This window comes from Microcaecilia unicolor, chromosome 1 (assembly GCF_901765095.1).
Source record: "Microcaecilia unicolor chromosome 1, aMicUni1.1, whole genome shotgun sequence".
Taxonomy (NCBI): Eukaryota; Metazoa; Chordata; class Amphibia; order Gymnophiona; family Siphonopidae; genus Microcaecilia; species Microcaecilia unicolor.
Genome location: NC_044031.1, coordinates 734,956,968 through 734,982,331, shown reverse-complemented (window position 1 = coordinate 734,982,331; position 25,364 = coordinate 734,956,968). Strand labels below are relative to the sequence as shown.

Genomic DNA, 25,364 nt, shown 5'->3' with positions numbered 1-25,364 from the left:
GTAATTGAATCAATGTAATTTTTAACAACTGTTAAATATAAGCCACATTGAACTGAAACTCATTTTTGGATAATTATGGGATACATGAATAAATAAAATAAAAATGATAGACTAGATGAAGTTACTACAGGGCGGAAAGTTATTGTAAATACATTCAGACCATTTATAGTCATGTATTGTAAATAGTGAGAAGCTTATCTTGCCAACAAGTAACAAAGTGAAATACTAAACTTGAATGTCTGCCACTAGGACAGTCCATCTCAAAGCTTTCAATCTCTTTCCAGGTTAAATTAGTCTGTAGAAAAGGAAAAGGCAATAAAGTGTCCAATTATTACAACAGTTATAGAACAATTCATCTTAAATCCTTGCCCTATGTTGTACCTTCAACTCTGGCTTCATCTGGTGTGATGGTTGCACATTTCACAGCTACATTATATTTCTGGGTGGCCAGTGCAGAGTCTATAGTCACTTGGTCGTTGGTCTGGTCACGATATGGAAGACCCAAGTCGAAGTATTTGAGCTCTATGGCCACATTAGATAGGATCAGCTAGGAAAGAAAAAAGAAATGATCACCACAACAGGCCTGTCTGGTGTCAAGAGTACAGCATGCATCATGTTCAACCCCTAAATTGAGTTCTATTTCCCAGGTCAGCAGGAAATGTTGCAAGATGTCTTGACTAGGGGGAGTCGCTGCATAAAAATGATTAGGTTCATGGCTCACAAATCAAATAATTCCTTAAGGGTGCCCTGGTGTATGGTCTCTGGTCTCAAAACATTTGGAAAGCCATGCTGAATCAGACCGAAATCCTTAGAGCCCAGTATCTTGTCAGACAGTGGCCAGTCGGAGACAAGTACAATGCAGATCCCTGAAAAGGATCTCATTTCTAGGGTGAGAAATGGCTCTCCCAAGTCTACCATTAAAAAAAAAGAAAAGAAAAAGAAAGAAAGTTAGCAAGGACACTTCCTCCATGATCTTAACTAAACCTTTCAAACCTGGTCACTGTGCAGCAGGTATAAAGCCTGTATGGTACATTATCTTGATTTGTCATAGCCATTTTCAGGGCAGACCATAGAAGTCTGCCTGGCACTGGCCTTGCTGTCCAACTTACACTTGTCATCAAAGTCCCAATCCAGCCCATCCAAATCTGTTCAGCCGTGATCAAGGCACAGACTGTAGAAGTCCGCCTGGTACTGGCTTTGCTTCCCAATTACTGGGGTTGCCATCTAAGCACCACTAAGTTTGATTCCATGCTTTCTATACAGGATTCCTTTGTGTTTATCCCAAGCATTTTGAATTTTGTTAGTTTTCATCTCCACCACCTCCCATGGGAGGGTATTTGAGGTATCTAGCACCCTCTCAGTGAAGAAGTACTACCTGGTATTATTCCTGAGTCAGCCCCCCTGCACCCTAAATTCATGTCCTAGTTCTACTGCCTTCCTGTCTGTGGAAAAGATTTGTTTGTATATTAATACCTTTCAAATGTTTTAAAGTTCTGTATTAAATCACCCGCCTCTCCTCTCATATGTCTTGTGGGCACAAACCCTATATATCATTTTTGTTGCTTTTCTCTGAACTGCTTCAAGTCTTTTTACATCCTTAGCAAGACTCAGCCTCTAAAACTGAGCATAATACTCAAGTGGGGACTCACCAACAACTTCTGCAACATGCACCATCCTATCATCCACCAAGACTCCGCAGCTTGATTTTACACACACACATGCTATTTGTTTTCAATCTGCTGGTTACTAGTTTCATGGAGTGTTTTAAAAGGTTAAACCATTTCCTATTTAACTGTTCCATTCCCTGTGTATCTCGCTTTGCTGGTCTTGGCCCGTATAATCCTATGACATCAAGATGGAGTCTGCAACCTATGACCTGCACATCAGTGATTTAGCTAATTCAGCTTTCTGGACAATCACTAGCAGTCATGTAACACCAAGGACATGCAGTGGGCAAACCAGCCCCCCCTTTATTTCCCTGAGAAGCTGAAAGGGAGACATGGCTCCAGTAAGCCGGGTGAGAAACAGAAAATGCATACCATAGTGTAACAACTTGAAGGTCAAGAACAACGGACCCTTCTTGCCCTGCAGTGAGCTGAAGGTGGTCCCGATTGGGTTCCGGCAGTCACCTGACCGAGAGGTACTGGGAAAAGCGGGAACAAGGAGAAGTGAGTGAGTCGGAATCCTTGGAAGAAGGTGGATGCTGGAAGGAAGACCAGAGAGACCTGATAAGGTCCATTGTCTGGCGAACTGTGTATCCGAAGGAAGTATCGTTGGTTCAGCTTTACCTGCACGGAGTGACCTGTGCCCTCCCTGTCTGCAGCAGAGTACCTGTCCTAGCTCTAAGACTCGCTGGAAACTCAGCTTGAGTCTAGGAAGTATCCTGTGCCAACTCCCGAGAGACTGCCACAAAGGTCAGCCTTGTGAGAGATACAGTGATTTATTTCCTATTAGTCTGGGTTTAAGTGAGTGGTAATTACCTGAACAAAAGACGGGTTATAGTCATAACCAGGATCAGGAGATAAGCTGTTAAACCGCACTAACTCGTAACATAGTTGTAGCATTACCAATCAGTTGTGTAATTTACCTAGCAACCTGTAAGGACAGTGTGTGTAGTGTGACAATATAGTTTGTAATTTTATCAGCCAGTATTTTTGTATTCAGCTAAATCTTTGCCAGAGTGGTTTATTTTGTATACCTTTATATATAGATATATAAACTGCTCTCTCAGTTTTATTTCTCTCTATCGGACGTATTGGCGTGGGGCCAATCCAAGGTTCCCCTCCCCTAGACCGAGTACAGAGTATTTTGCTTGCAGATAGTCCTGTTTGGAGAACCTTGGGCACAGGTAAGTATTACCTGTGATTTACCATTCCATCCGATTCATAAACTATCACCTCTCAGCTTTTTTTGTCCAGGCTGAAAAGCACCCTAAACTAAGCCAAGCCTTTCATAATAGCTTCCGAGCCCATCAGCTGTCCTTCTCTGAAACTTTTATTATTATTTAAGCTCTGCTATATTCTTTTTGCTGCTTCTGCAGTTCTCGTCATTACAATGCTCAAGGTGTGGTCACACCCAGGGTCCTATATGGGAGGCAGAAGAGGCATTTTCTAAATTATGTCCAAAGTCAGAATTGGGACATCCTGCTCATAACGTCCAAAAAAACTTCCATCTTGCAGCAATTTTTAAACAGGAAAGATTGATTCCCTGTTTGAAAAAAAAAATGTGAGAAGGATGTCCTTCCCGAACAACTATTTTACAAAACGTTTAAGTTATAAAAACGGGGGAAAACAAGGCAGAGATGCATGTCTTGCACCACTTATTAAAATGGTAACAGACGTCCTTGAGTAGCCTAGTGGTTAGTGCAGTAGACTGTAAACCAAGGGGGCAGGTTCAAATCTCACTAACATTTTTGTAAATGTGATCCACTCCAGGAACAGAAAAATACCTACTGTACCTGAATGTATAATAGCCTTCAGGCTTGCAGATGTCACCGCTATCAGGCTAGTCTGTCATGCTAAGAAATTTGATCATATAGATGTGAATGAGCACTCTTGGCACCAGATCCCAGCCCTAGTTCCAACTGAGCTGGACATACAAACTGAGCACGAGGAAATACTGCTGGATTAAAAAGCACAATGCTACAGAAAAGTCAGACAGGGCAAAAAGTAGCACGTATTAAGAACCCTTTATTGCAGCTTGAATATGTGAGGAAAAGCAAGTGGCATATGGCTCATGTACTGTATCTTTACACATAAAAGGGCAAGATTCAGTAAATAGTGCCCAAAATTTGGCACTAGAAAGAGCCACATTAAACTCATTCTATAAAGGGGGAAAGGGAAATGGGACTTAATATACCAACTTTCTGTGGTTTTTGCAACCTCATTCAAAGCAGTTTACATAGTATATACAGGTACTTATTTGTACCTGGGGCAATGGAGGGTTAAGCGACTTACCCAGAGTCACAAGGAGCTGCCTGTGCCTGAAGTTGGAATCGAACCCAGTTCCCCAGGACCAAAGTCCACCACCCTAACCACTAGGCCACTCCTCCACTGTTGCTACTATTTGACATTCTACATGGAATGTTGCTATTCCACTAGCAACATTCCATGTAGAAGTCGGCCTTTGCAGATCACCAATGTGGCCGCGCAGGCTTCTGCGAGTCTGACGTCCTGCATGTACGTGCAGGACGTCAGACTCACAGAAATAGAAGCCTGCGCAGCCTTCTACATGGAATGTTGCTAGTGGAATAGCAACATTCCATTTAGAATCTCCAATAGTATCTATTTTATTTTTGTTACATTTGTACCCTGCGTTTTCCCACTCATGTCAGGCTCAATGCGGCTTACATGGGGCAATGGAGGGTTAAGCGACTTGCCCAGAGTCACAAGGAGCTGCCTGTGCCTGCAGTGGGAATCGAACCCAGTTCCCCAGGACCAAAGTCCACCACACTAACCACTAGGCCACTCCTCTAAATACTTTTATGTCCTCCCTTTGATAGTTACAGGGATTACTGATATTTGTATTATAAGCCTGTTGGAACAAAAAAGTTTTTAAAGTGGTCTTAAAACTCTCATGTCCCTTATAGATCAAATACATAGTAACATAGTAGATGACGGCAGAAAAAGACCTACACGGTCCATCCAGTCTGCCCAAGATAAACTCATATGTGTATACCTTACCTTGATTTGTACCTGTCTTTTTCAGGGCACAGACCGTATAAGTCTGCCCAGCAGTATTTCCCGCCTCCCATCCACCAGTCCCGTCTCCCATCACCAGCTCTGGCACAGACCATATAAGTCTGCCCTCCACTATTCACACCTCCCAACCACCAACCCCTTTTCCCCCCCACCTGCTCTACCACCCAATTTTAGCTAAGGTTCTGAGGATCCATTCCTTCTGCACGGGATTCCTTTATGCATATCCCACGCATGTTTGAATTCCGTTACCGTTTTCATCTCCACCACCTCCCGCGGGAGGGCATTCCAAGCATCCACCACCCTCTCCGTGAAAAAGAAGACAGAGCAGGGTTAGACAGACAATTGTCTCCATAGAGGAGAGTGAATAGTGGAGTGCCATAGGGATCTGTGCTGGGACTCGTACTTTTAACCCAAGTGATCCGGAAATGAGAAAGATAAGTGAAGCGATCAAATTGCCAGCTGACAAAAATTATTCAAAGTTGTTAAATCACATACAGACTGAGAAATTCAGGAAAGGAGGATCTCTCTAGGTAAAAGAGTGGCATCCAAGCGGCAGATGAAATTTAATGGGGGCATGAACAAAGTGATGCACATTGGGAACAAACCAAATTATACCTTCATGATGCTAGGTTTAGGGTTACCATATGGCTCCAGAAAAAGGAGGACAGATTGAGCCAGTCCTGGGTTTTACTTCCATTGCTTTCAATGGAAGCAAAACCCGGACTGGATCAATGTGTCCTCCTTTATCTGGAGCCATATGGTAACCCTAGCTAGGTTCCACATTAGGAGTCACCACCCCAGGAAAGATCTAGGTGTCATCATGGAAAATATATTGAAACCTTCTACTCAGTATGTGGTGGGTAGCCAGAAAGCACTAAGTATTAGGAATCAGGCATTCCAAAGTTTTGGTCCTACTATGTACAAAACAGAAGTCCTGTATTGAAGATGTGCCCTTATTTCAGGTGGTGCACCTAGTAGATTAGCCAAAGAGAATCGCAGAGAACATGAGGGTTCATGCAAATGCAAAGAAAAAGATACCACTGGAGAGATCTTATCAAATCAGAACTTTAAAAGCGCTAGGTAGCGTCCACAATTGGGGCATGTCACCAGCTTGTGAGAAGAATATAGCCTGCCTGTTCTTGGAGAACAGAAATTACTGTACTGTGTTGTGTAGGCTGTGGCTCTGTTTGTGTTAGTGCTAAGATGAGTTATCAATGGTTGGTTTATTTTTTAGAAGTATGGGCGAGTCTTAGGAGATAACATTTTTAACGCTGCAGGCTATAGTTCAGGAATGGCACTCCTCTACTCTCCCCATCACAGAAGAAATGGTGATAGTTTGCAGGGTGGTGGTGCATGTGGAGGTGGGTTAGTTTTGCAATTTGTGACATGATAGGGCAGTTGCAGGAGTTAGCACTTGGAGGTGGGGACGGTAGAGAATCAGGACAGGCAGCTTTGATAAACTCTGGAATTCGACAACAGAGAACGTAGTAAAGGCGGTTAGCTTAGCAGAGTTTAAAAAAACTCCATTGACCATTATTTAAATTGGACTGGGGGAAATACACTATTTCTGGGATAAGCAGTATTAAATGTTTTGGACTTTTTTGGGATCTTGCCAGGTATTTGTGACCTGGATTGGCCACTGTTGGAAACAGGATGCTGGGCTTGATGGACCTTTACTTATGTACATTGTTTTTAATCAACATGTTTACTACGTGTTTGTATCCTAAAAGCAGCTGAAATCCTTTTCCCATAGGAATGCACTAGCCCATTTTTTTTTGGGGGGGGGGGGCGGGGGGGGGGGGGGGCCTGTTTCTCGATAACGTTGGTCCGATCTGGCTCCTTTTGGAATCTAGGTGCCTTTTTACTTTTTTCTTCTGATGTGCTAAGTTTCATTCCTTTCACTTAAAACATTTGAGATTTTTTTTCCCCCAGACACATTTGATCCCTTTGTATAAAAAACAAACTTATTTTGAGTTAGAAAAACTGAGAAGAAAATTTACTCTTACCTGCTAATTTCTTTTCCTTGAATCCTGCTAGACCAGTCCAGACCGACAGGTCTATGTCCCCTTATCAGCAAGGGGAGGCAGAGTCTTGATTCCAATGACTGGAAGTTCTGATGGCTCCTCTATCTGACCCTTTCAATGCCTCTGAGGAGTGGACCTGAAGGACTAGAGAAGGGCAGAGGTAGTCCCCCTCCACAAAAAGGGAAAGGAGGCGGCAGCTGGGAACTATAAGCCAGTTAAGTCTGACCTCTGGTGAGGAAATCAATGGAGAACATTGTAATATTAAGGTTTCTGGAAGCCAATGGTTTTACTCAATAGGTCTTGTCAAATGAATCTGTTTCTTTGATGGGATGACCACAGAGATGGATTGAGGGATATGGTGCACTTAGATTTTAGCACAGCCTTTGACAGTTCTGCACAGGCAAACTATTAAAAAAAAAAAAAAAAAAGTTTGTGCCCTTGGTATGGGCCCTAAATTAACTGACTGGGTTGTAAACTGATGGAGTGGAAGGCATTAAAGGGAACTGGTAAATGGTTCACTTGGAAGAAAGGGATGTTAGTAGTATGCCCCAACCCCAGGGATCGGTCCTCAGTATGGCTCTAACATTTTGGTGAGCAATATCGCAGAAAGGCAGTGTGGAAAGGTTTGCCTCTTTGCAGATGACACCAAAATCTGCAATAGGGTAGACACCCTAGAGGATGTAAACAGCATGAAGATGGATGTAGTAAAAGCTTGAAGAGTAGTCTAGCTGCAGATTTAAATGCTAAAAAAAAAAAAAAGCATAGTCATGCATCTGCACTGCAAAACACCAAGGGAGCAACAGTATAGGGGGTGAAATATTTCTGTGCATGAAAGAGTAACGGGACATTGGGAGAACATATCAAATGACCTTAAGTTGACCAAACAGGTAGAAAAAGCAATGGCAAAAGCCATAAGGATGCTTGTGTGCATAGGGAGAGGAATGACCAACGGGGGGGGGGGGGGGGGGGGGGGGGGAAGCAGCGATAGTGCCTCTATATAAGTTGGTCCAGAGGGTAGCTACTAAAAGTGGTCAGTGGTCTTTATCCTGTTTCCCCCTGTACTGCTTTTCTTCTCAAGTGAACATATTGAGACCTTTAAATCTGTTCCCATAATGCTTTTTGACAGACATTTAAATACCTCTGTTGTATAAATGCACAGAAATCAAATCCCTTTCAATTGAAAGGAAGCTCAGGAATGAGGTATGAAGCTGAAAGGGGATAGGTTCAGAAGTAATCTAAGGAAATGCTTCCTTATAGAAAAAGGGTTGTGGACTTCAACTGTCTTAATGCAAGAAAGCAGGGAATGAACACATAGGATCTCTAATGGAAAGAAGAGACAGTGGATGGCATAGTACCCTCTATCATCAGTATAACTGGTGGGGTGCAGTCAGGATATTCCCAGTGTGCTAATGCCAAAACTAATTATTACAGAAGTCTACATACACATGGAACCCATTATCAACTAGGGAGTCCTCTGCAAGCCCTAGAGCATTAAAAGAAAGCTATGTTTAATGAACATGAGAGGGCAACCTGAAGCTAAAGGCTACCAGGACTCTGCTGTCTTTCTGGGTAAGTCAGTCCTGGATTGATCTAGCAGTCATGGAAAGGATATCGGGTAACGCAGTGATCAAGCTTAAGAGGTTAAAAAGGCATGAATGAGAAAGTGAAAAGAATCAAAGTTGAATAAGCCCCGTACTGATAACTACCTCAGCTCAAGAAAAGAAGACCTCATAACGGCCACAACCTGAGGAACAAAATTTACGTGTCCACAGGTTTGCTACAAGCACCCAGGAGTTCAAAGTCAACGAAGGTAGGAGGACACCCAGTAATCCAACAATCTACTGTTTTCTCAGAGTTCAGACACTAAACAGCAACTCCAAAGCCACTGTGCAACAGAATCATGACAGGTCTGTAAGTAATACCTGGTTGATCAGGATCAGTATAGAGAGGCAACAGTATGTCCTAGGCATAAGTGTAAGTGGATACAGCAAAGCTCTGAATGAGTTCAGCTAAAAGATTAATAGTGGTAGTCGAACTGAACCTGGGAGACGCCACAATGCAAGGTTTGAAAACAAGATGTAGAGACCAAGTTACAACTTGGAAAGAGTGTCCAAAGGGGGAAACAAAACAATCCAATGTCCAAAGAAAAAGAAAAAGAAAAAAACAAAACAACTTCACATAGTAACATAGTAGATGACGGCAGAAAAAGACCTGCATGGTCCATCTAGTCTGCCCAAGATAAACTCATATCTTGAATTTGTACGTCTTTTTCAGGGCACAGACCGTATAAGTCTGCCCAGCAGTATTTCCCGCCTCCCAACCACCAGTCCCGTCTCCCATCACCGGCTCTGGTACAGACCGTATAAGTCTGCCCTCCCCTATCCTAGCCTCCCAACCACCAACCCCTCTTCCCCCCACCTGCTCCGCCACTCAATTTCAGCTAAGCTTCTGAGGATCCATTCCTGCTGCACAGGATTCCTTTATGCATATCCCACGCATGTTTGAATTCCATTACTGTTTTCATCTCCACCACCTCCCGCGGGAGGGCATTCCAAGCATCCACCACCCTCTCCGTGAAAAAATACTTCCTGACATCTTTTTTGAGTCTGCCCCCCTTCAATCTCATTTCATGTCCTCTCGTTCTACCGCCTTCCCATCTCCGGAAAAGATTTTTTTGCGGATTAATACCTTTCAAGTATTTGAACGTCTGTATCATATCACCCCTGTTCCTCCTTTCCTCCAGGGTATACATGTTCAGGTCAGCAAGTCTCTGCTCATACGTCTTGGAACGCAAATCCCATACCATTCTCGTAGCTTTTCTTTGCACCGCTTCCATTTTTTTTTTTTAACATCCTTCGCAAGGTACGGCCTCCAAAACTGAACACAATACTCCAGGTGGGGCCTCACCAACGACTTGTACAGGGGCATCAACACTTCCTTTCTTCTGCTGATCACACCTCTCTATATAGCCTAGCAACCTTCTCGCTACGGCCACCGCCTTGTCACACTGTTTCGTTGTCTTCAGATCCTCGGATACTATCACCCCAAGATCCCTCTCCCCCTCAGTACCTATCAGACTCTCCCCGCCTAACAAGTCTCGTGGGTTTCTACTCCCTAAATGCATCACCTTCCTACTAAGACCAAATGCTGCAAGCTTGTCTAAAAGAAGTGGTCTCTGATGTCCAAGGCTAATGAAAGGTCCAAAGAGACAGCCAAAGCAATTTGGCCTCCATCTAATTTAGCATAAATCTCACTCATAACCGATGCCAGGTCTGTCTCAGTGCTATTAAAACAAAAGCTTTATAATCCTCAAGCTTCTGCCCAAGGAGCTGCCTGAGCTCCAGCTGAGTGAGCTCCAAGACCTGCTGGAACCTCTTTCCAAGTGAGGAGGTAGGTTATTCCTATGGCCTCCTTAATCCAGACAATAGTAGATTTTGATGTTGCTTTCCCTTTGCACTGTTCATAAAATATAAATATCTGATTTATGAAAAGAATTAGTGACCTCCAAGTCTAAATGCAAGAGGACTCCCTCATTCCTGCGCTTCCTTTCATTAATGCACAGAGGTATTTAAATGTCTGTCAAAAAGCATTATGGGGACAGACAAAGATCTCAATATGTATACTTGAGAAGAAAAGTAGCAGAGGGGAGATATCAAAGACCACTGAATTCGATGTTCAGTGGCAGGGAACCCATTATGGAACTCACTCCCTCTATTAGAGAACTACCACCTCAGCTTCTGGAAGAAGCTAAAAACCACTTCTTCCCAGAAATGGGAAAACACTCACTGATCAACGAACCCATACGAACTTGAATCATTCAATTTAACACAACCTACAATCATACTGTCTAATGCTTTATTACACCATATCTAAATCGTTAAAAATGTATTTGATCATTATCTTACTTATAAATCTGTAACTGCTGTCCTACAAATACTGTAAACCGCACTGAACCCTACATAGAGGATATTAGCGGTATACAAGACCTAAACTGAATTGAATACATCCAGTTTATCAAGGGTTCAGGAACCTGTAGAGGTGTCCCAGGTGTGTCACCTTGTGTGTAACTGAGGCCTATGCCACATACAAGCCTGAATCATCTGTGTGAAGAATATGATGGCAGTTTGTACATTTCCTGTTTCTCTATCAGCCCATGGAGAGTGCTTGCTAACCAAAGCCACTGCTGGGCACACAGAATATCTGCACTTCATCTCAGGGGTGAAAGCAGGTTACTGGACAAATGTATAACTTAAGTATGTGATAATGCCAGTGTGCCCTTTTTGGGGGCACCAACAGGCTCAGGGAGAGTGTCTGGATCAACACTGGACTTTTGTCTTAGGCCTGGATTTCATCTACTGGACAGCAGGTATGCGTGTCCTGATTGGGTCAAAACGGTCACCTGAGGACAGTGGACCGCAATCTGCACAGAACTTTTGGAAGACAAAATCAGAATTTGCCTTGGCACGGTCCAGGGTGGACACATCAGAGAGCTCTGGAGAGAAATACTCTTATTGTGCCAAAGCACTGTGCCTTCACGTTCAACCTTGTTACAGGGAAGTAAGCTAATATTTCACAGCTGCCTACCGGTGCTAGGACAGACCGTCTGGGCGAGGTGGTCATCTCTTTACTGATCAGCTCACTGTGCAGCTGAAGCTGGAAGAAACCCTCCATCTATGATCAACCAAGAAGCAAGTCTCAGGATGAGAATCTGGGTTTACTTCTGCAGTTTGAGATCATCCTTTTTAAATTGCCATAGGCTGGTTTAGATCAAAAGCATGGTATTGTGTAATTTTCAGTGATATTTGTTTTTTGTATAGGAGTTGTGTGTGTTTGCTTGCCTTCTCACTAAGAATTATTCTAAGTATTTATTTATTGCATTTGTAACCCACATTTTCTCACCTTTTTGCGGGTTCAGTGTGGCTTACAATACGAGTTGAATGTTGGAAATACAATTTGTTACAGATGTTAGGGATTATATTATGCAGGGTTAAGCGAAACAATTGAGGTGTCGTTAAGGGATGTAATAATGGAACATAGGCATTGCAACTTTGGAAGGAAACAATGGTAGCTTAGGGGCGATAAAAAGACGAAGTCATATGGTATATAACTTTCTGTGAGTAAAGGTATGAGTGATGTGATAATACGGGAGTGGGAGTTCTGAGATGAATGTACGATGCATAGAGCTTCTTTGGAAACTGCCAGCAGAAAACGAATCCATTTGGGTCTGTAGTGCCAATGAACCCTAGACATACAAGTACAGAAAGTTGCTATTCCAGGTGACTGTCTAGGCAAGTCTGTTTGCTAAACTAGGCGATTATCTATTTACCAGCAATTACCACTACAAACCCAACTTGTCTGACTAAGATAAAGGGGGAGAACCCACCTTTGGAAGAACAGATGGTACTGTTCTAATGGAAATGAGTTAGCTGAAAAAAGTCAGGTAATGATCTCCGTCAGAAAGCCTACAATTTAGATTATGTCTTAAAGGGAATGATAAAATGTTTCAGTGTAGAATGCTTCAAAGGCTCAAAGGGCAGTCTGGAAAGCCTTCACAGGACCAAAATGGAAAAAAAAAATTCTTACCTGATAATTTTCTTTCCATTAGTCCCAACAGATCAATCCAGAGACTTGTGTGTTGTGTCCCTCTACCAGCAGGTGGAGATAGCGAGAACCTCAGAGGTTTGCTATATGTGGACCCATGCAGCCAGCTGAACCTCATTATGAATACCAAAGCAGTGGAATGGAAACAATAGAAAACTCTCCAGACATTGTCAGACCAATTGCCCAACATACTTCCACCACTTCTATATTTATTTATTTTTTAATCAAACGAAGGAACATTCAGAACGGAACCCGAAAAAAAAAAAATATATTAACCGCAACAAAACCACAGACAGTAAACCCGGGGGGGGGGGGGGGGCTCTGGATTTATCTGTTGGGACTAATGGAAAGAAAATTATCAGGTAAGAATTAAATTTTTCCTTCCATGGTGTCCTACAGATCAATCCAGAGACTTGTGGGACGTACCCAAGCAGTCCTCAAGTAGGGCAGGACATCCCCAACCCGGCAGAAATCACCGACGAGCCAAACACCGCATCTTGACAAGCTGCCACATCCACCCGACGACGAGTGAAATGTATGGACTGAAGCCCATGTAGCTGCCCTGCAGATATCTTCCAGAGAAACCAAACGGGACTCTGCACAGGAGGAAGCTTGAGCTTGCATAGAATGAGCACAAACTTGCAAAGGGGCTTGCTTGCCCAATGCCACAATGCTACTCTCCGGCAACCACACCGGGAGCAACGCTATGCCGCCTCAGAAGGCACTGACGTGCTCCACAAACGCCTGCCCAAAACCTGACTCGGCAGAACGTCTAGTTCCTCCGTATGATTAAACAAAAACAAAGTCTCTTACCTTTTTGGTTTTTTTTTTTAGTCAGGAGAGAAAGGAAACACCCGATCAGGCCAACAGCCCCAGGCAACGGAGGAAAGGTAGGGGGAGACTGGGAGGGACCCGACACCACCAGGTATACACCACAAGCTGCAAACAGCCACTCAACCCCTGTCTGTGCTAAACTAGGCCCAAAGGACACCAGTAGCCTGATTAAACCAGAGCTGCACAGAGATGTCCCGCCACCTGCTAGATAGAGAGAATACTGAGGTTCAGCTGGCTGCACAGGTCCACATGTAGCAAACCTCGGCGGTTCTCTATCTCCACCTGGTGGTAGAGGGACACAACCCACGAGCCTCTGGATTGATCTGTGGGACGCCATGGAAGAGGTCCCAAACAGGTACCACTCCTCAACAGAAGCTGAATTTTCTTAACTGCCTGCAAATAAAATGGCTCGCATCTGGCTGCATGGCCACAGAGACCATCAGTCCTAGCTCTGAAGATTAGCAAGTCACCACATGAACCTTTAGAGAATTAAGGACCAGGTCCTGGTCAAGACCCTCTTGTAAAAACACTAGGATCGATGGCAGATCTGCTCTGCACACCAACTTCAAAGCTGCCCCAACAATCCTATCTGGCCACCTCTAACCAAGGTGGGCAATTGCTGTGTCCACAGAAGACCCCTGGCCACAACTGTTATAGACAAAAGCCTGTATGCCATGAGTCTTGCTTGAGAAAACTCAAACTTTGAGATTGAAGATAGAAGATACAGTGGGGTTCCTGCTTCCAAACCACAAATTGGTTCTCTGCATGCTTGAGCCACACAGTGCCAGAAGTTTGGGTTGGTCTCAGTGTGTCAAGTCTTGATACCACAAGATCAACTCAAACTTCCAGCAACTTGCGGCTTAAGCTTAGAGAGCCAAGTTGCGGTGAGGAAGCAGGAATCCCAATGTAAGTAGCACAAGAACTGGCAAGCTTCCGAGGGCCAGAAGAAAAAAAAAAAAGCACTTGGTGGGCTGGGTTCTGTCCCGTGGGCCATAGGTTTGACAAGCCTGGATTAGATCCACAGAAAATTCACACTCAGAGCATTCATACTACGGTTCTGATGTTACCTTTTCCTTTATGAACTCCCAGATGATGCGGGTCATCTCATCCCCATCCATCTCCACCACTGGGTTTGCAACAGCAATCCTTTTGTCTGCATCTAAGGGGGAGAAGAGAAGAGTGAAAAACAAGATTGCCCCCGATCAATAAGCACAAAGTCTTGAATTCTCTTTATACTGCTCATACCTCTGTGTGTAATGATCAACCCCCTCTTACTTAGTGAAGCAACCTCAGCAGCTATTAAAAACACCTTCATGAATTTTGATCTATAACAAACCTATTTTCAAGATTACCACCACATGACAGTTTTAGGACACCTCCCTCCCATAGAGTTCTCTTAGACTGCTAAAGACAAAACGTTTCCAACAGCATCTGAATCTAGTATCTTGCTGCCATTAGTGTGGTGTTTTAGAACACTAGTGCATTTTAGTGCACTCTTATCACTTGACTGACTAATCTGGTGGTTGGGAGGCGGGGATAGTGCTGGGCAGACTTATACGGTCTGTGCCAGAGCCAGTGGTGGGAGGTGGGGCTGGAGGTTGGGAGGCGGGGATAGTGCTGGGCAGACTTATACGGTCTGTGCCAGAGCCGGTGGTGGGAGGCGGGGATAGTGCTGGGCAGACTTATACGGTCTGTGCCAGAGCCAGTGGTGGGAGGCGGGGATAGTGCTGGGCAGACTTATACGGTCTGTGCCAGAGCCAGTGGTGGGAGGCGGGGATAGTGCTGGGCAGACTTATACGGTCTGTGCCAGAGCCAGTGGTGGGAGACGGGGCTGGTGGTTGGGAGGCAGGGATAGTGCTGGGCAGACTTATACAGTCTGTGCCAGAGCCAGTGGTGGGAGGCGGGGATAGTGCTGGGTAGACATACTGTCTGTGCCCTGAAGAACACAGGTACAAATCAAAGTAGCGTATACACAAAAATTAGCACATACGCGTTATCTTGCTGGGCAGACTGGATGGACCGTGCAGGTCTTTTTCTGCCGTCATCTACTATGTTACTATGTAACCTCATTGCTATTGATGAACAAGCACTACCACTTTAATCCTTATGTCAAAAACGATTTCTCTATAGTCAATGACCTAATGTATGTTACAATCCAATCTATCACTCAGGAACCTATATGCAATACCATAATATATTCTTCTTTATCATGTATGTATGCACCTTAATGCAATACCATTTGTAATTCTGTTTCCCAGAAATGGCAATCGCCATTACGGCAAGTGTAAGCCACATTGAGCCTGCAAATTGGTGGGAAAATGTGGGATACAAATGCTACAAATAAATAAATAAAACCTTTTCAATCTTGAGGTACATCTACATTTTGAAAATCATTGCGTAGCACATCGGTCACCCTGTACTAGGGCATGGAGGACTGTGCCCCCCCCCCCCAAAAAAAAAAAAAAAAAAAAAAAAAAGAATAGGGAGATTCTAAAAGCACCCAGAGGGTGAAGTATAAAAGAAATGGTCCAAGAGGAGGAATGCAGAGGGGCTCCTTGTATAGGACAAAAAGGTGGGGGGTTAATTTGATAACCCCCCCCCCAGTCTGATTTTATTGCATTTGGACTTCAGTCAGATATCGAATTTAAAAAATGCAGGACCCAGCTATCTGCGACTACAAATGTGCTCAGAACGGTCTTAGTGCTGTGAGGTGGTGAAAGCAGAGCCTATGTGCTGGTCTCAGATGACACTGGTGACTTTTACAGCATACCTGTGCAGGTTCAAAAGCACATCAGAAGGCCATGGCACACACTGTTTAAGAAACAGCTTTAGACTGGAGGTCTGCACCTAGAGGGAACCATAAGGAAGTTTCATACCTGCATCTGGACCCTGATTTAGGAAGGTGAAGTAGGGGAAAAAAAAAAAAACTCCTCCCAAAAACACCTTTTTTGGTAGAAGTGCAAAGCCAAGGATGAAGTTTTCACTTGCGCCAAACCCCTCAGAGAAAAAACTGCACTGGCTCCCAATCAAAGAAAGTATTGCTTTCAAAATCTGCACCCTGGTTCATAAAATTATCTACAGCGACGCCCCGGGATACGTGACAGACCTCACAGACCTACCAACCAGAAACACAACAGGATCAACACACACATACCTAAATCTCCACTACCCAAGCTGCAAAGGACTCAAATACAAATCCACCTATGCATCCAGCCTCTCCTACATAAAGCACACAACTGTGGAATGCACTACCAAAAGCCGTGAAAACAATTTATGATCACCTGATCTTCCGGAAATCATTAAAAACCAACCTGTTCAAAAGGCATACCCTACCGATCTAACTTTGTACCCTGCAACACAACGAAACCAAAGCTCGTAATGGACATATAATAACTCTTCCTCTCTACGATTCCCTAATGTGTCTGTTAACTTACACACGAACCTTATTCTACCACAACATTACTGTATTTGTTCACACCGGAATTGGCGAACGCCTTTACGGTACTATGTAAGCCACATTGCGCCTGCAAATAGGTGGGAAAATGTGGGATACAAATGTAACAAATAAATACATGAGGTTTGGCAGATTAAACAAAGCAGAGGTTAGACTGGCTTGCAAACAAGACAGATCACAGGGAAAAAATTTTTTTTTTGCTGTGCCACCAGAAATCTCAAAAATAGATTTCTATTTATAGGATGGAAAATCTTAACTAGTTCTGGCAAAGAGACTTAGTAAGTGGAGTCCTTATCTTGTGGTATGGCTAACATGCAATTAAGAGCACAACTAAGTCAAGCTGTAATTTTTAAAACTAAACAGCTGCCAAGTTACCCTGTCCCAGGAGGGAGGCTTTTTGGCCATTCAGTTTTGAGCTTCTCTCTCAAAGCACTGCGAGATTTAGATTCTACCCACTGAATCGGTGCTCTGGGTCCCTTAGTGCACTAGAATGAAGCTATCAGAAATCCAGGTGTGGCCTAAAAGATTCCCCTCTTGGAACTGATCATAGCTGTAAACTAAAATGGTTTCCGCAAAGTGTTGATCAGTACTATTTAAATGATTCCCAATCATTTAAAAAAAAAAAAAAGTGCTCCATCATGAATTCAACCAAAAAGTGAAGGTGACGTTTGTTGTTTATAAGGCTAAAGGGGGTGGGAGAGCCCGATTAGTCATTTCCTTGGACTACTGTAAAACCAGAGAACCAAAAAATCAAAGCTTAGGATTTGAGAAGCTCAAGTCAAACCGGAAGAAATGTCAACCACATATATATTACACCAAAAATGCATGGGAGGAGCAGTCCTGTGGTATTACTTTGTGTACGGTGGGACAGCTGTGCAAGTCAGACTGGCTCTGCTTAATGGTTTATTTCTACAGAAATTTGCGAGGAAAAACAGTAGAAGACAACACCGATTTCCTTTGTCATCTTCCTCTTTCCAAGAGTAAAATGTTTTTAAGTGTCATCTCTACCTTAGCAGGCTGCTATAATGACACAAAACTCAAACAGCGCAAGACTTCTGAAAGTCAACACACTGACCTTCCAAAGCACCGCCCTGCCCTTAAGCTACAAGGTCACCCTGCAACTCTGGAACAGTACCACACACCGCATGCTGCACTGTTTGTTGCAGAAGAATTAGCTAGCTGGAGCAAGTTTAAACAGCATGGTCCTCAAAAGTACCAGCACAGGTTTTTCCACTAAAACAATGAGTCAGTTATCTGCAAACTTCTCAGCAAAAATCACAGGTTTACCTCTTTCACAGAAACCATGATGAAATTAGCTGTAGACAAATGCTGGTGTTGAGAAATACTGCCATGCTCATGAAATACCATTTGTTAGTGTTTACACATGTTCCTGGATGTCCACATCCATGGCTGGATGCCCCACTAGGGGTGTTGAAAAAAAATATACTATGCCAAAAAGCACACGCTCTAAAGGTTTCTAAGAATTTCAGTTCCTAATCACCCTAGTGTAAAGTTTTAAGTCTACCACTACATCCTCATTTTTAAGATGGTTACTTAGTATAGTTTGACAACGCTACAAAAGTCAAATACTGGCTAAGAGAATCATTAGTTACATTTACTTACAACTGGAATAAAGAACTGTAACCAATACTTTTTTTTTTTTTACTGAATTAACTTATCCTTTGCATTGAAAGTGAGCAAAGTCAGAAGGGTTAATTAATTTAACCCAGCAACAACTGAGGAAAGCATGCAGAGGGACAGGGGAAGGTGGGTGGGATTTGATGTACCTACAAAGCAAAGCAGATTCCATATTATATACAGGTACTTATTTTGGGGCAATGGAGGGTTGAGTGACTTGCCCAGAGTCACGAGGGCTGCAGTGGGAATTTAACCAGGTTCTCTTACCAGGCCACTACACCAACCATTGGGGGGGGGGGGGGGGGGGGAAGAGATAGGACTTGATATACTGCCTGTGGTTACAATCAAAGCAGGCTACATATTACTGTATATAAAGGTACTTATTTTGTACCTGGGGCAATGAAGGGTTAGGTGTCAGAGTCACAAGGAGCTAAGGTGGGAACTGAACCCAGTTCACCAGGATCAAAGCCTACTGCATTAACCACTGGGCTCAGAGTTCTTTCCAACCCATTTGCTTGTAAATGAATATATGTATATAAACATGCATGCATGTTTGAGGGAGGGGAGGGGAGAGGAGAGGGGAGGAATGTGACACGTGTATGTCTGGGGGAAGGAGAGGGGAGGAATGTAACTCCCTAATCACTATGTTACAGTGAATAACAGATACATATACCACAGCAGTCTGCTGCTGGAACTGTTTCTTCCATGAAAAAATGTATTGAGGCATGGAGGGATTAATTTCTCTTCTGCTCCCCCACCACATACAAAATCTTCACTTGTACAGCACAAGTTCCTCCACATCAATTTCTCCTTTCCTGTGACTAGATTTGCCTTCCAGTGCTCTGACCCCACAGCTTTAGCTGGATCCTAAAGGATCTGCTGGGATGGGGGAATTACAGATAGAGGTTTTGAACACTGAAAAAATGTCCAGGCACGTTACCCATCTTTATTCTGGCCATTAAGGTACAATTCTACTGACTACTGGGGGAAAAAAAAAAAAAAAAAGGGAACAGTTTGCAATCCTAACCGCCTCTCACAGGACCCCCTAACCAGTGGGCACAAAATTTGTACAAAGTTTGGAGGTGGAGCAGTTGCAGCGGGTAGTATTTGGAAAATGAAGTAGTTTGCAGGGTGGTATAGCAGATGGCGGTGGGGAAAGTTTTTGGGGTCTTGGACAGAGTATAAATTGCACCTTGTACAGTGCCTTTGCCTTATTTAACTGCTATATTTCTTCTATAGCAGGAAGACATCTCCCACAGAAATACACTGGGGGGGGGGGGGGGGGGGGGTTTGGGAGGCAGGAGGGGAAGTTCCCTCTGGAACCCCCAGTCTGATTTGTCCCTTTTTGAACTCATGACTACTAGCTTGGAGAGTTATTTTCTCATTCAGCAGACATGACCTGTTTTATATACTTTTTTCCAACTTTCTTTGGGTTGAAAAGATGATTAAAAAAAAAAACACATAAAGAGCAACAAAGTTACCTAAATATATAAAATTATTTTCTCTACTTGAGAAGATACCTTTTTTTTTTTTTAAGCAAATCTACAGCTGCTCAAATACCTACCCCTGGTATTTACACTCTTGACTTTCTGAAAGTCAAGCTTTTAAGTCCAGTTCCAACCAGGCATTCTGTTTTCACAGTGACTGAAGTTTGCATAAAAACGCCAGTCCCAGTATACCTAGCCAACATCCTCCGTTCTCCTTGCAGTCACCTTGAAACCATGCCTCCACCCACCAAGCATTAACCCAGGCCTGCAAAGTCATCCTTTGGAGAACAACCTATCAATATATATAATGGCTAGTGTCGTACTCACTCGCAAATGCGCAGTAGAGACCCTCTCTGCCCCGCCCCCACGTCAAAATGTGATGACGGGGGGGGGCGGAACAGAGAGGGTCTGTACTGCGCATTTGCGAGGGACACCGCCATCACTAACGCTCCCCCCACCCGGAGTTGCCGCCGCCACCCACCTTCCACCCGGTCGGGCCCTCACTCCGCTATTGAAACAGCGAGGGCACGCAGCACACAGCTCTGCTGAGCTGCCGTCGGCCTTCCTTCTTCTCTGCCTGTGTCCCGCCCTCGATGACATTACATCACACGAGGGCGGGACACAGGCAGAGAAGAAGAAGGAAGCAGAGCTGGGTGGCGACGGCAAACTCGGCGGCGGGGTGGGGGGCCTTTCAACCCCCCCTTCCTATACTAGCCCGTTTTTATGGGCTGAACGGCTAGTTCAGTATAAACTAGAAACCACAAGGACAAGGACATTAGTACCTTTCTCTAAACTACACCTCTAGTACCAACACTAATGCCCAGAAGATCGAAAGTCCAGTGCGGTTCCAAACAGTGCTCTAAAAAAAAATAGCACTGGAACAGTTTGATCAGAGATAATAGAATGCAAATTTGTGCGCGCTATTATTTATTGCATTTGTATCCCACATTATCCCACCTATTTGCAGGCTCAATGTGGCTTACAATTTATCGTTCTTGATGGTAATAGATTAGAACGTAATCACTTATTGTTAGATAGAGATATTGAATAACATTTCTGATCATAAAGTGCTTTTGAAAGCCCAGACCCATCAAACACAGGGGCTAGAGGTTCGTGGGACCACCAGACTCCAAACAGCATGGCCTCTATGCCCCTACAGAACCCCCACCCAGCAACATGGGGGCTAGAGGTCCGGCGGACGTCCAGTCCCCCCCAAGTTCGGTGGGGCTGGAAATCCAGTGGGTCTCCAGCCCCCCCTAACACCCTCCCCCCCCCCCCAAAAAAAAGCCACGGTGGACCAGTGGGCCGCAAATCAAACCCTCCCCCAGGCCTGGTGCTCTAGCAGCCCTCTTTCCCACCCCTTTACCTTTGTTGGCGGAGGAAGGTACACTCCCCAGTGGTACCCAACCATGCCCAGTGCATCCTGGGATGCACTGGGTGGTGCTTCACATCATATAAGGGAGAAGCCCCACCCAGCGCATCCCAGGATGCACTGGGCACGGCACCGTCATTTTTTAGGCAGTGCTGCTGGAAGAGGAGGGAGTCCACCTCCCTTCTCCAGCAAAGGTAAGGGGGGATGCTAGGAGGGGTTAGAGGAGCTGGAGACCCAGTGGATCTCCAGGGTCCCCTGAACTTGTCAGGGAGAGGGGGGGGGGGACTAGAGGTCCACCAGACCTCCAGCCCCAGTGTCACTGGCTTGGGGTGGGGGTTTTGTGGAGACACTAGGCCACAAGGACCATGCTGTTTGGGGTCTCATGGTCCCACAGAGCTCCAGCCCCTGTGTTTGACAGGTCTGGGCTTTTGACAGCCCAGACCTGTCAAACAAGTACAGAAGGATATCCTCCCACCCTTTACCCTATGATCAGAGATAATAGCATGCATAAATTTGCATGCTATTATCTCTAATCATAGCAGCTGTAAAGCCCCACGCTGTTCCAGTGCTATTTTTAGAGTGTTTGGACAGCACAGGGCTTTCGATCATTTGGGCATCAGTGCTTAGGCTTTACACTATCTCATTCAAGTTAGTCATTCAGGATCCTTTCCTATACTGAAAGTAGTATTCACTATTGATACCATGGCAACCCTTACTTGAAGCAAAGTGTCTTACTCTTGCGGGAATTCTGATAAGCAGCAGTGGTTTGAACTCCCTCCCTTACTGTCAATCAATGGAAGAAGGCTCCACATTGTCCTCCAGCTCAACCGTCTTGATCCCAACTCTTCCTTTAAAAATTGTACAGTTTTTAGAAGTGAGGCCCAGGAAAAAGGAGGATGCGGCCTGGTGTGCAGTCACATACCTTACTACTACTATTTAACATTTCTAAAGCGCTACTAGGGTTACGCAGCGCTGTACAATTTAACATGGAAGGACAGTCCCTGCTCAAGGAGCTTACAATCTAAAAAAAAGACAGGTGCACAATCTAAAGACAATCTAAACAATCTAAAGACAAGTTTAGAGTCCGTCTGGTAGGGCATACTATATTTCACGAAAGGTTAGGTACCGAAAGCAGCATTGAAGAGGTGAGTTTTAAGCAGAGATTTGAAGATGGGTAGGGAGGGGGCTTGGCGTAGGGGTTGAGGAAGATTGTTCCAAGCATAGGGTAAGGCAACTGCCTTTATGAGGATTCAACCAGTAAGGTCAGGCAGACCCTTGCTGGAGGTTACGGAGAGGAGAGGAGAGGAGAGGAGAGGAGGAGTGAATGCTGAGGAAAGGTAGAGAGCTGATAAAGGCTTAGAGCAATTTAAAATGAGTTCACAACTCCTTTATACGTCTATGACTTAACACTCCATTGTCTGACCTACAGACTGTAGGCCATCTATGGTCAGGGAGACTGGGAAATACCTGATCACCCCCCCCCCCCCCCCAAACACAAAACCCTCACTTTGAGCTACTACTGAGAAAGGTATAAGCTAAACTCAAACATCCCATAATAAAGCTCAAATCAGAAAACAATAAAATCCATAATTTATTACATTTGTATCCCACATTTTCCCCACCTATCTGTAGGCTCAATGTGGCTTACATAGTACCGGAGAGGCCTTTGCAGGCTCCGGTGTGAATATAGGGTGTTATGGTAAGATCAAGTTCATGTGGCACAGCCACATTAGGGAATCAGAGAACGGAAGAGTTGTGTTATATCCATTACGTGCTTTAGTTTGGTTGTGTTGCAGAGATTAGGCATTTAAGTTGGATCGGTAGGGTATGCCTTTTTAAACAGGTTGGTTTTTTAGTTATTTCCGGAAGTTTAGGGGGTTGTACGTCATTTTCAAGGCTTTTGGTAATGCGTTCCACAGTTGTGTGCTTATGTAGGAAAAAACTAGATGCATAAATTGTTTTGTATTTAAGTCCTTTGCAGCTTGGGTAGTGCCGATTTAGATAAGATCGTGTTGATTCGGATGTATTTCTAAATTGGTAGGTTGATCAAGTCTGTCATGTAACTCAGGGCTTCTCCGCAGATGATTTTGTGAACCAGGGCGCAGATTTTGAAGGCGATGCGTTCTTTGATCGGGAGCCAGTGTAGTTTCTCGCGGAGGGGGGGTTTTGTGCTTTCAAACCGCGTTTTACCAAATATAAGGCTAGCTGCCGTGTTTTGAGAAGTCTGAAGCTTAAGGTTTGTTCTTTACATCCCGCATAAATTCCATTGCAGTAATCTAAGTGGCTTAGTACCATTGATTGTATCAGGTGATATAAGATTACATAATAAACACAAACTTGTTAATACAACACAAACTGCCAAAGCCACAGATGTTGTATATCACCTTGGGAAATGTATGAGGATTTATTTGCTGCCTTTTTGAAGAGAACTGTTTATGAGTGTTTAATATAGTACAGAAAGACAAAAATAGATAGTATACAAACATTTAAACAGTCTAAACACCTCCAATAAGGCAGATTTTCAGAAGATGCATACATACACTGAAAGAAGGGAAGGATCCTCAGGAGCTTAGCCTAGAATGAGTGGCAGGGCTAGTGCTGGGTAGACTTATACGGTCTGTGCCAGAGCTGGTGGTGGGAGGCGGGGTTGGTGGTTGGGAGGCGGGGCTAGTGCTGGGTAGACTTATACGGTCTGTGCCAGAGCTGGTGGTGGGAGGCGGGGTTGGTGGTTGGGAGGCGGGGCTAGTGCTGGGTAGACTTATACGGTCTGTGCCAGAGCTGGTGGTGGGAGGCGGGGTTGGTGGTTGGGAGGCGGGGCTAGTGCTGGGTAGACTTATACGGTCTGTGCCAGAGCTGGTGGTGGGAGGCGGGGATAGTGCTGGGCAGACTTATACGGTCTGTGCCAGAGCTGGTGGTGGGAGGCGGGGCTGGTGGTTGGGAGGCAGGGATAGGGCTGGACAGACATACGGTCTGTGCCCTGAAGAGGACAGTACAAATAAAAAAAAGTAGCACATATGAATTTATCATCTTGGGCAGACTGGATGGACCGTGCAAGTCTTTTTCTGCCGTCATCTACTATGTTACTATATACACTGAAAGAAAACAACAGGTCTGTCCGTTTTACCTAGATTGTACGCTCTTTGAGCAGGGACTGTCTCTCTATGTCAAGTGTTCAGCGCTGTGTGCGACTGCTAGCGCTATATAAATGCTATTAGTAGTAGGTCTATAGTACGACTACAAATTCTTCCCCAGATCATCAAACACAAACGGCGAGTGACCGAACTCACTCGCAAATGCACAGTAAAGACCCTCTCTGTCCCGCCCCTGTGTCAATACGTGATGACGGGGGCGGGACAGAGAGGGTCTCTACTGTGCAAGGGGACGAAACCGCTGTCGCTACCACTTCCCCCCCCCCCCCCAAGGTCGCCGCCACCCACCCTCCACCTGAGCCGGGCCCTCACTCCACTATAGAAACAGCGTCAACGCAGCACACAGCTGAGCTGCCGTCGGCCTTCCTTCCCTGCCTGTGTCCCGCCCTCGCCACGCTCTCATTACCTCTCTATCCCCCCTTCAGTCTGTTCAGAACTCTGCTGCACGTCTCATATTCCGCCAGAACCGATATACTCATATCACCCCTCTCCTCAGGTCACTTCACTGGCTTCCGATCAGATACCGCATTCAATTCAAGCTTCTCCTTCTTACCTACAAATGCACTCAGTCTGCTGCCCCTCACTACCTCTCTACCCTCATCTCCCCTTACGTTCCCGCCCGTAACCTCCGTTCACAGGACAAATCCCTCCTCTCAGTACCCTTCTCCACCACCGCCAACTCCAGGCTCCGCTCATTCTGCCTCGCCTCACCCTATGCCTGGAACAACCTTCCTGAGCCCTTACGTCAAGCCCCCTCCCTGCCCGTCTTCAAGTCTTTGCTTAAAGCCCACCTCTTCAATGCTGCGTTCGGCACCTAACCCTTACCGTTCAGTGAATCCAGACTGCCCCAATTTGACTGCCCCTATCGGACCGACCGTTCACTTGTCTGTTAGATTGTAAGCTCTTTGAGCAGGGACTGTCTCTCTTTGTTAAATTGTACAGCGCTGCGTAACCCTAGTAGCGCTCTAGAAATGTTAAGTAGTAGTAGTAGTAGTAGAGAAGAAGGACGGCAGCTCATCTGAGCTGTGTGCTGCGTTGACGCTGTTTCTATAGCGGAGCGAGGGCCCGGCAACGGCGAGGAGAAGGGGCCTTTCATACCTTTCCC

At 44.8% G+C, this 25,364-nt stretch overlaps 1 protein-coding gene across 1 annotated transcript in view; it reads right to left on the bottom strand.

Moving 5' to 3' along the window:
- The window catches only part of LOC115459867 (isocitrate dehydrogenase [NADP], mitochondrial), a 69,234-nt gene that overhangs the window by 29,825 nt on the left and 14,045 nt on the right, over window positions 1-25,364 (bottom strand). The window contains exons 2-3 of the mRNA XM_030189674.1: window positions 14,227-14,318; window positions 382-547 (exon numbers count right to left, since the gene is read on the bottom strand). Of these exons, the coding sequence (XP_030045534.1) occupies window positions 382-547; window positions 14,227-14,318 (258 nt within the window). The remainder of the gene's footprint in view (window positions 1-381; window positions 548-14,226; window positions 14,319-25,364) is intronic.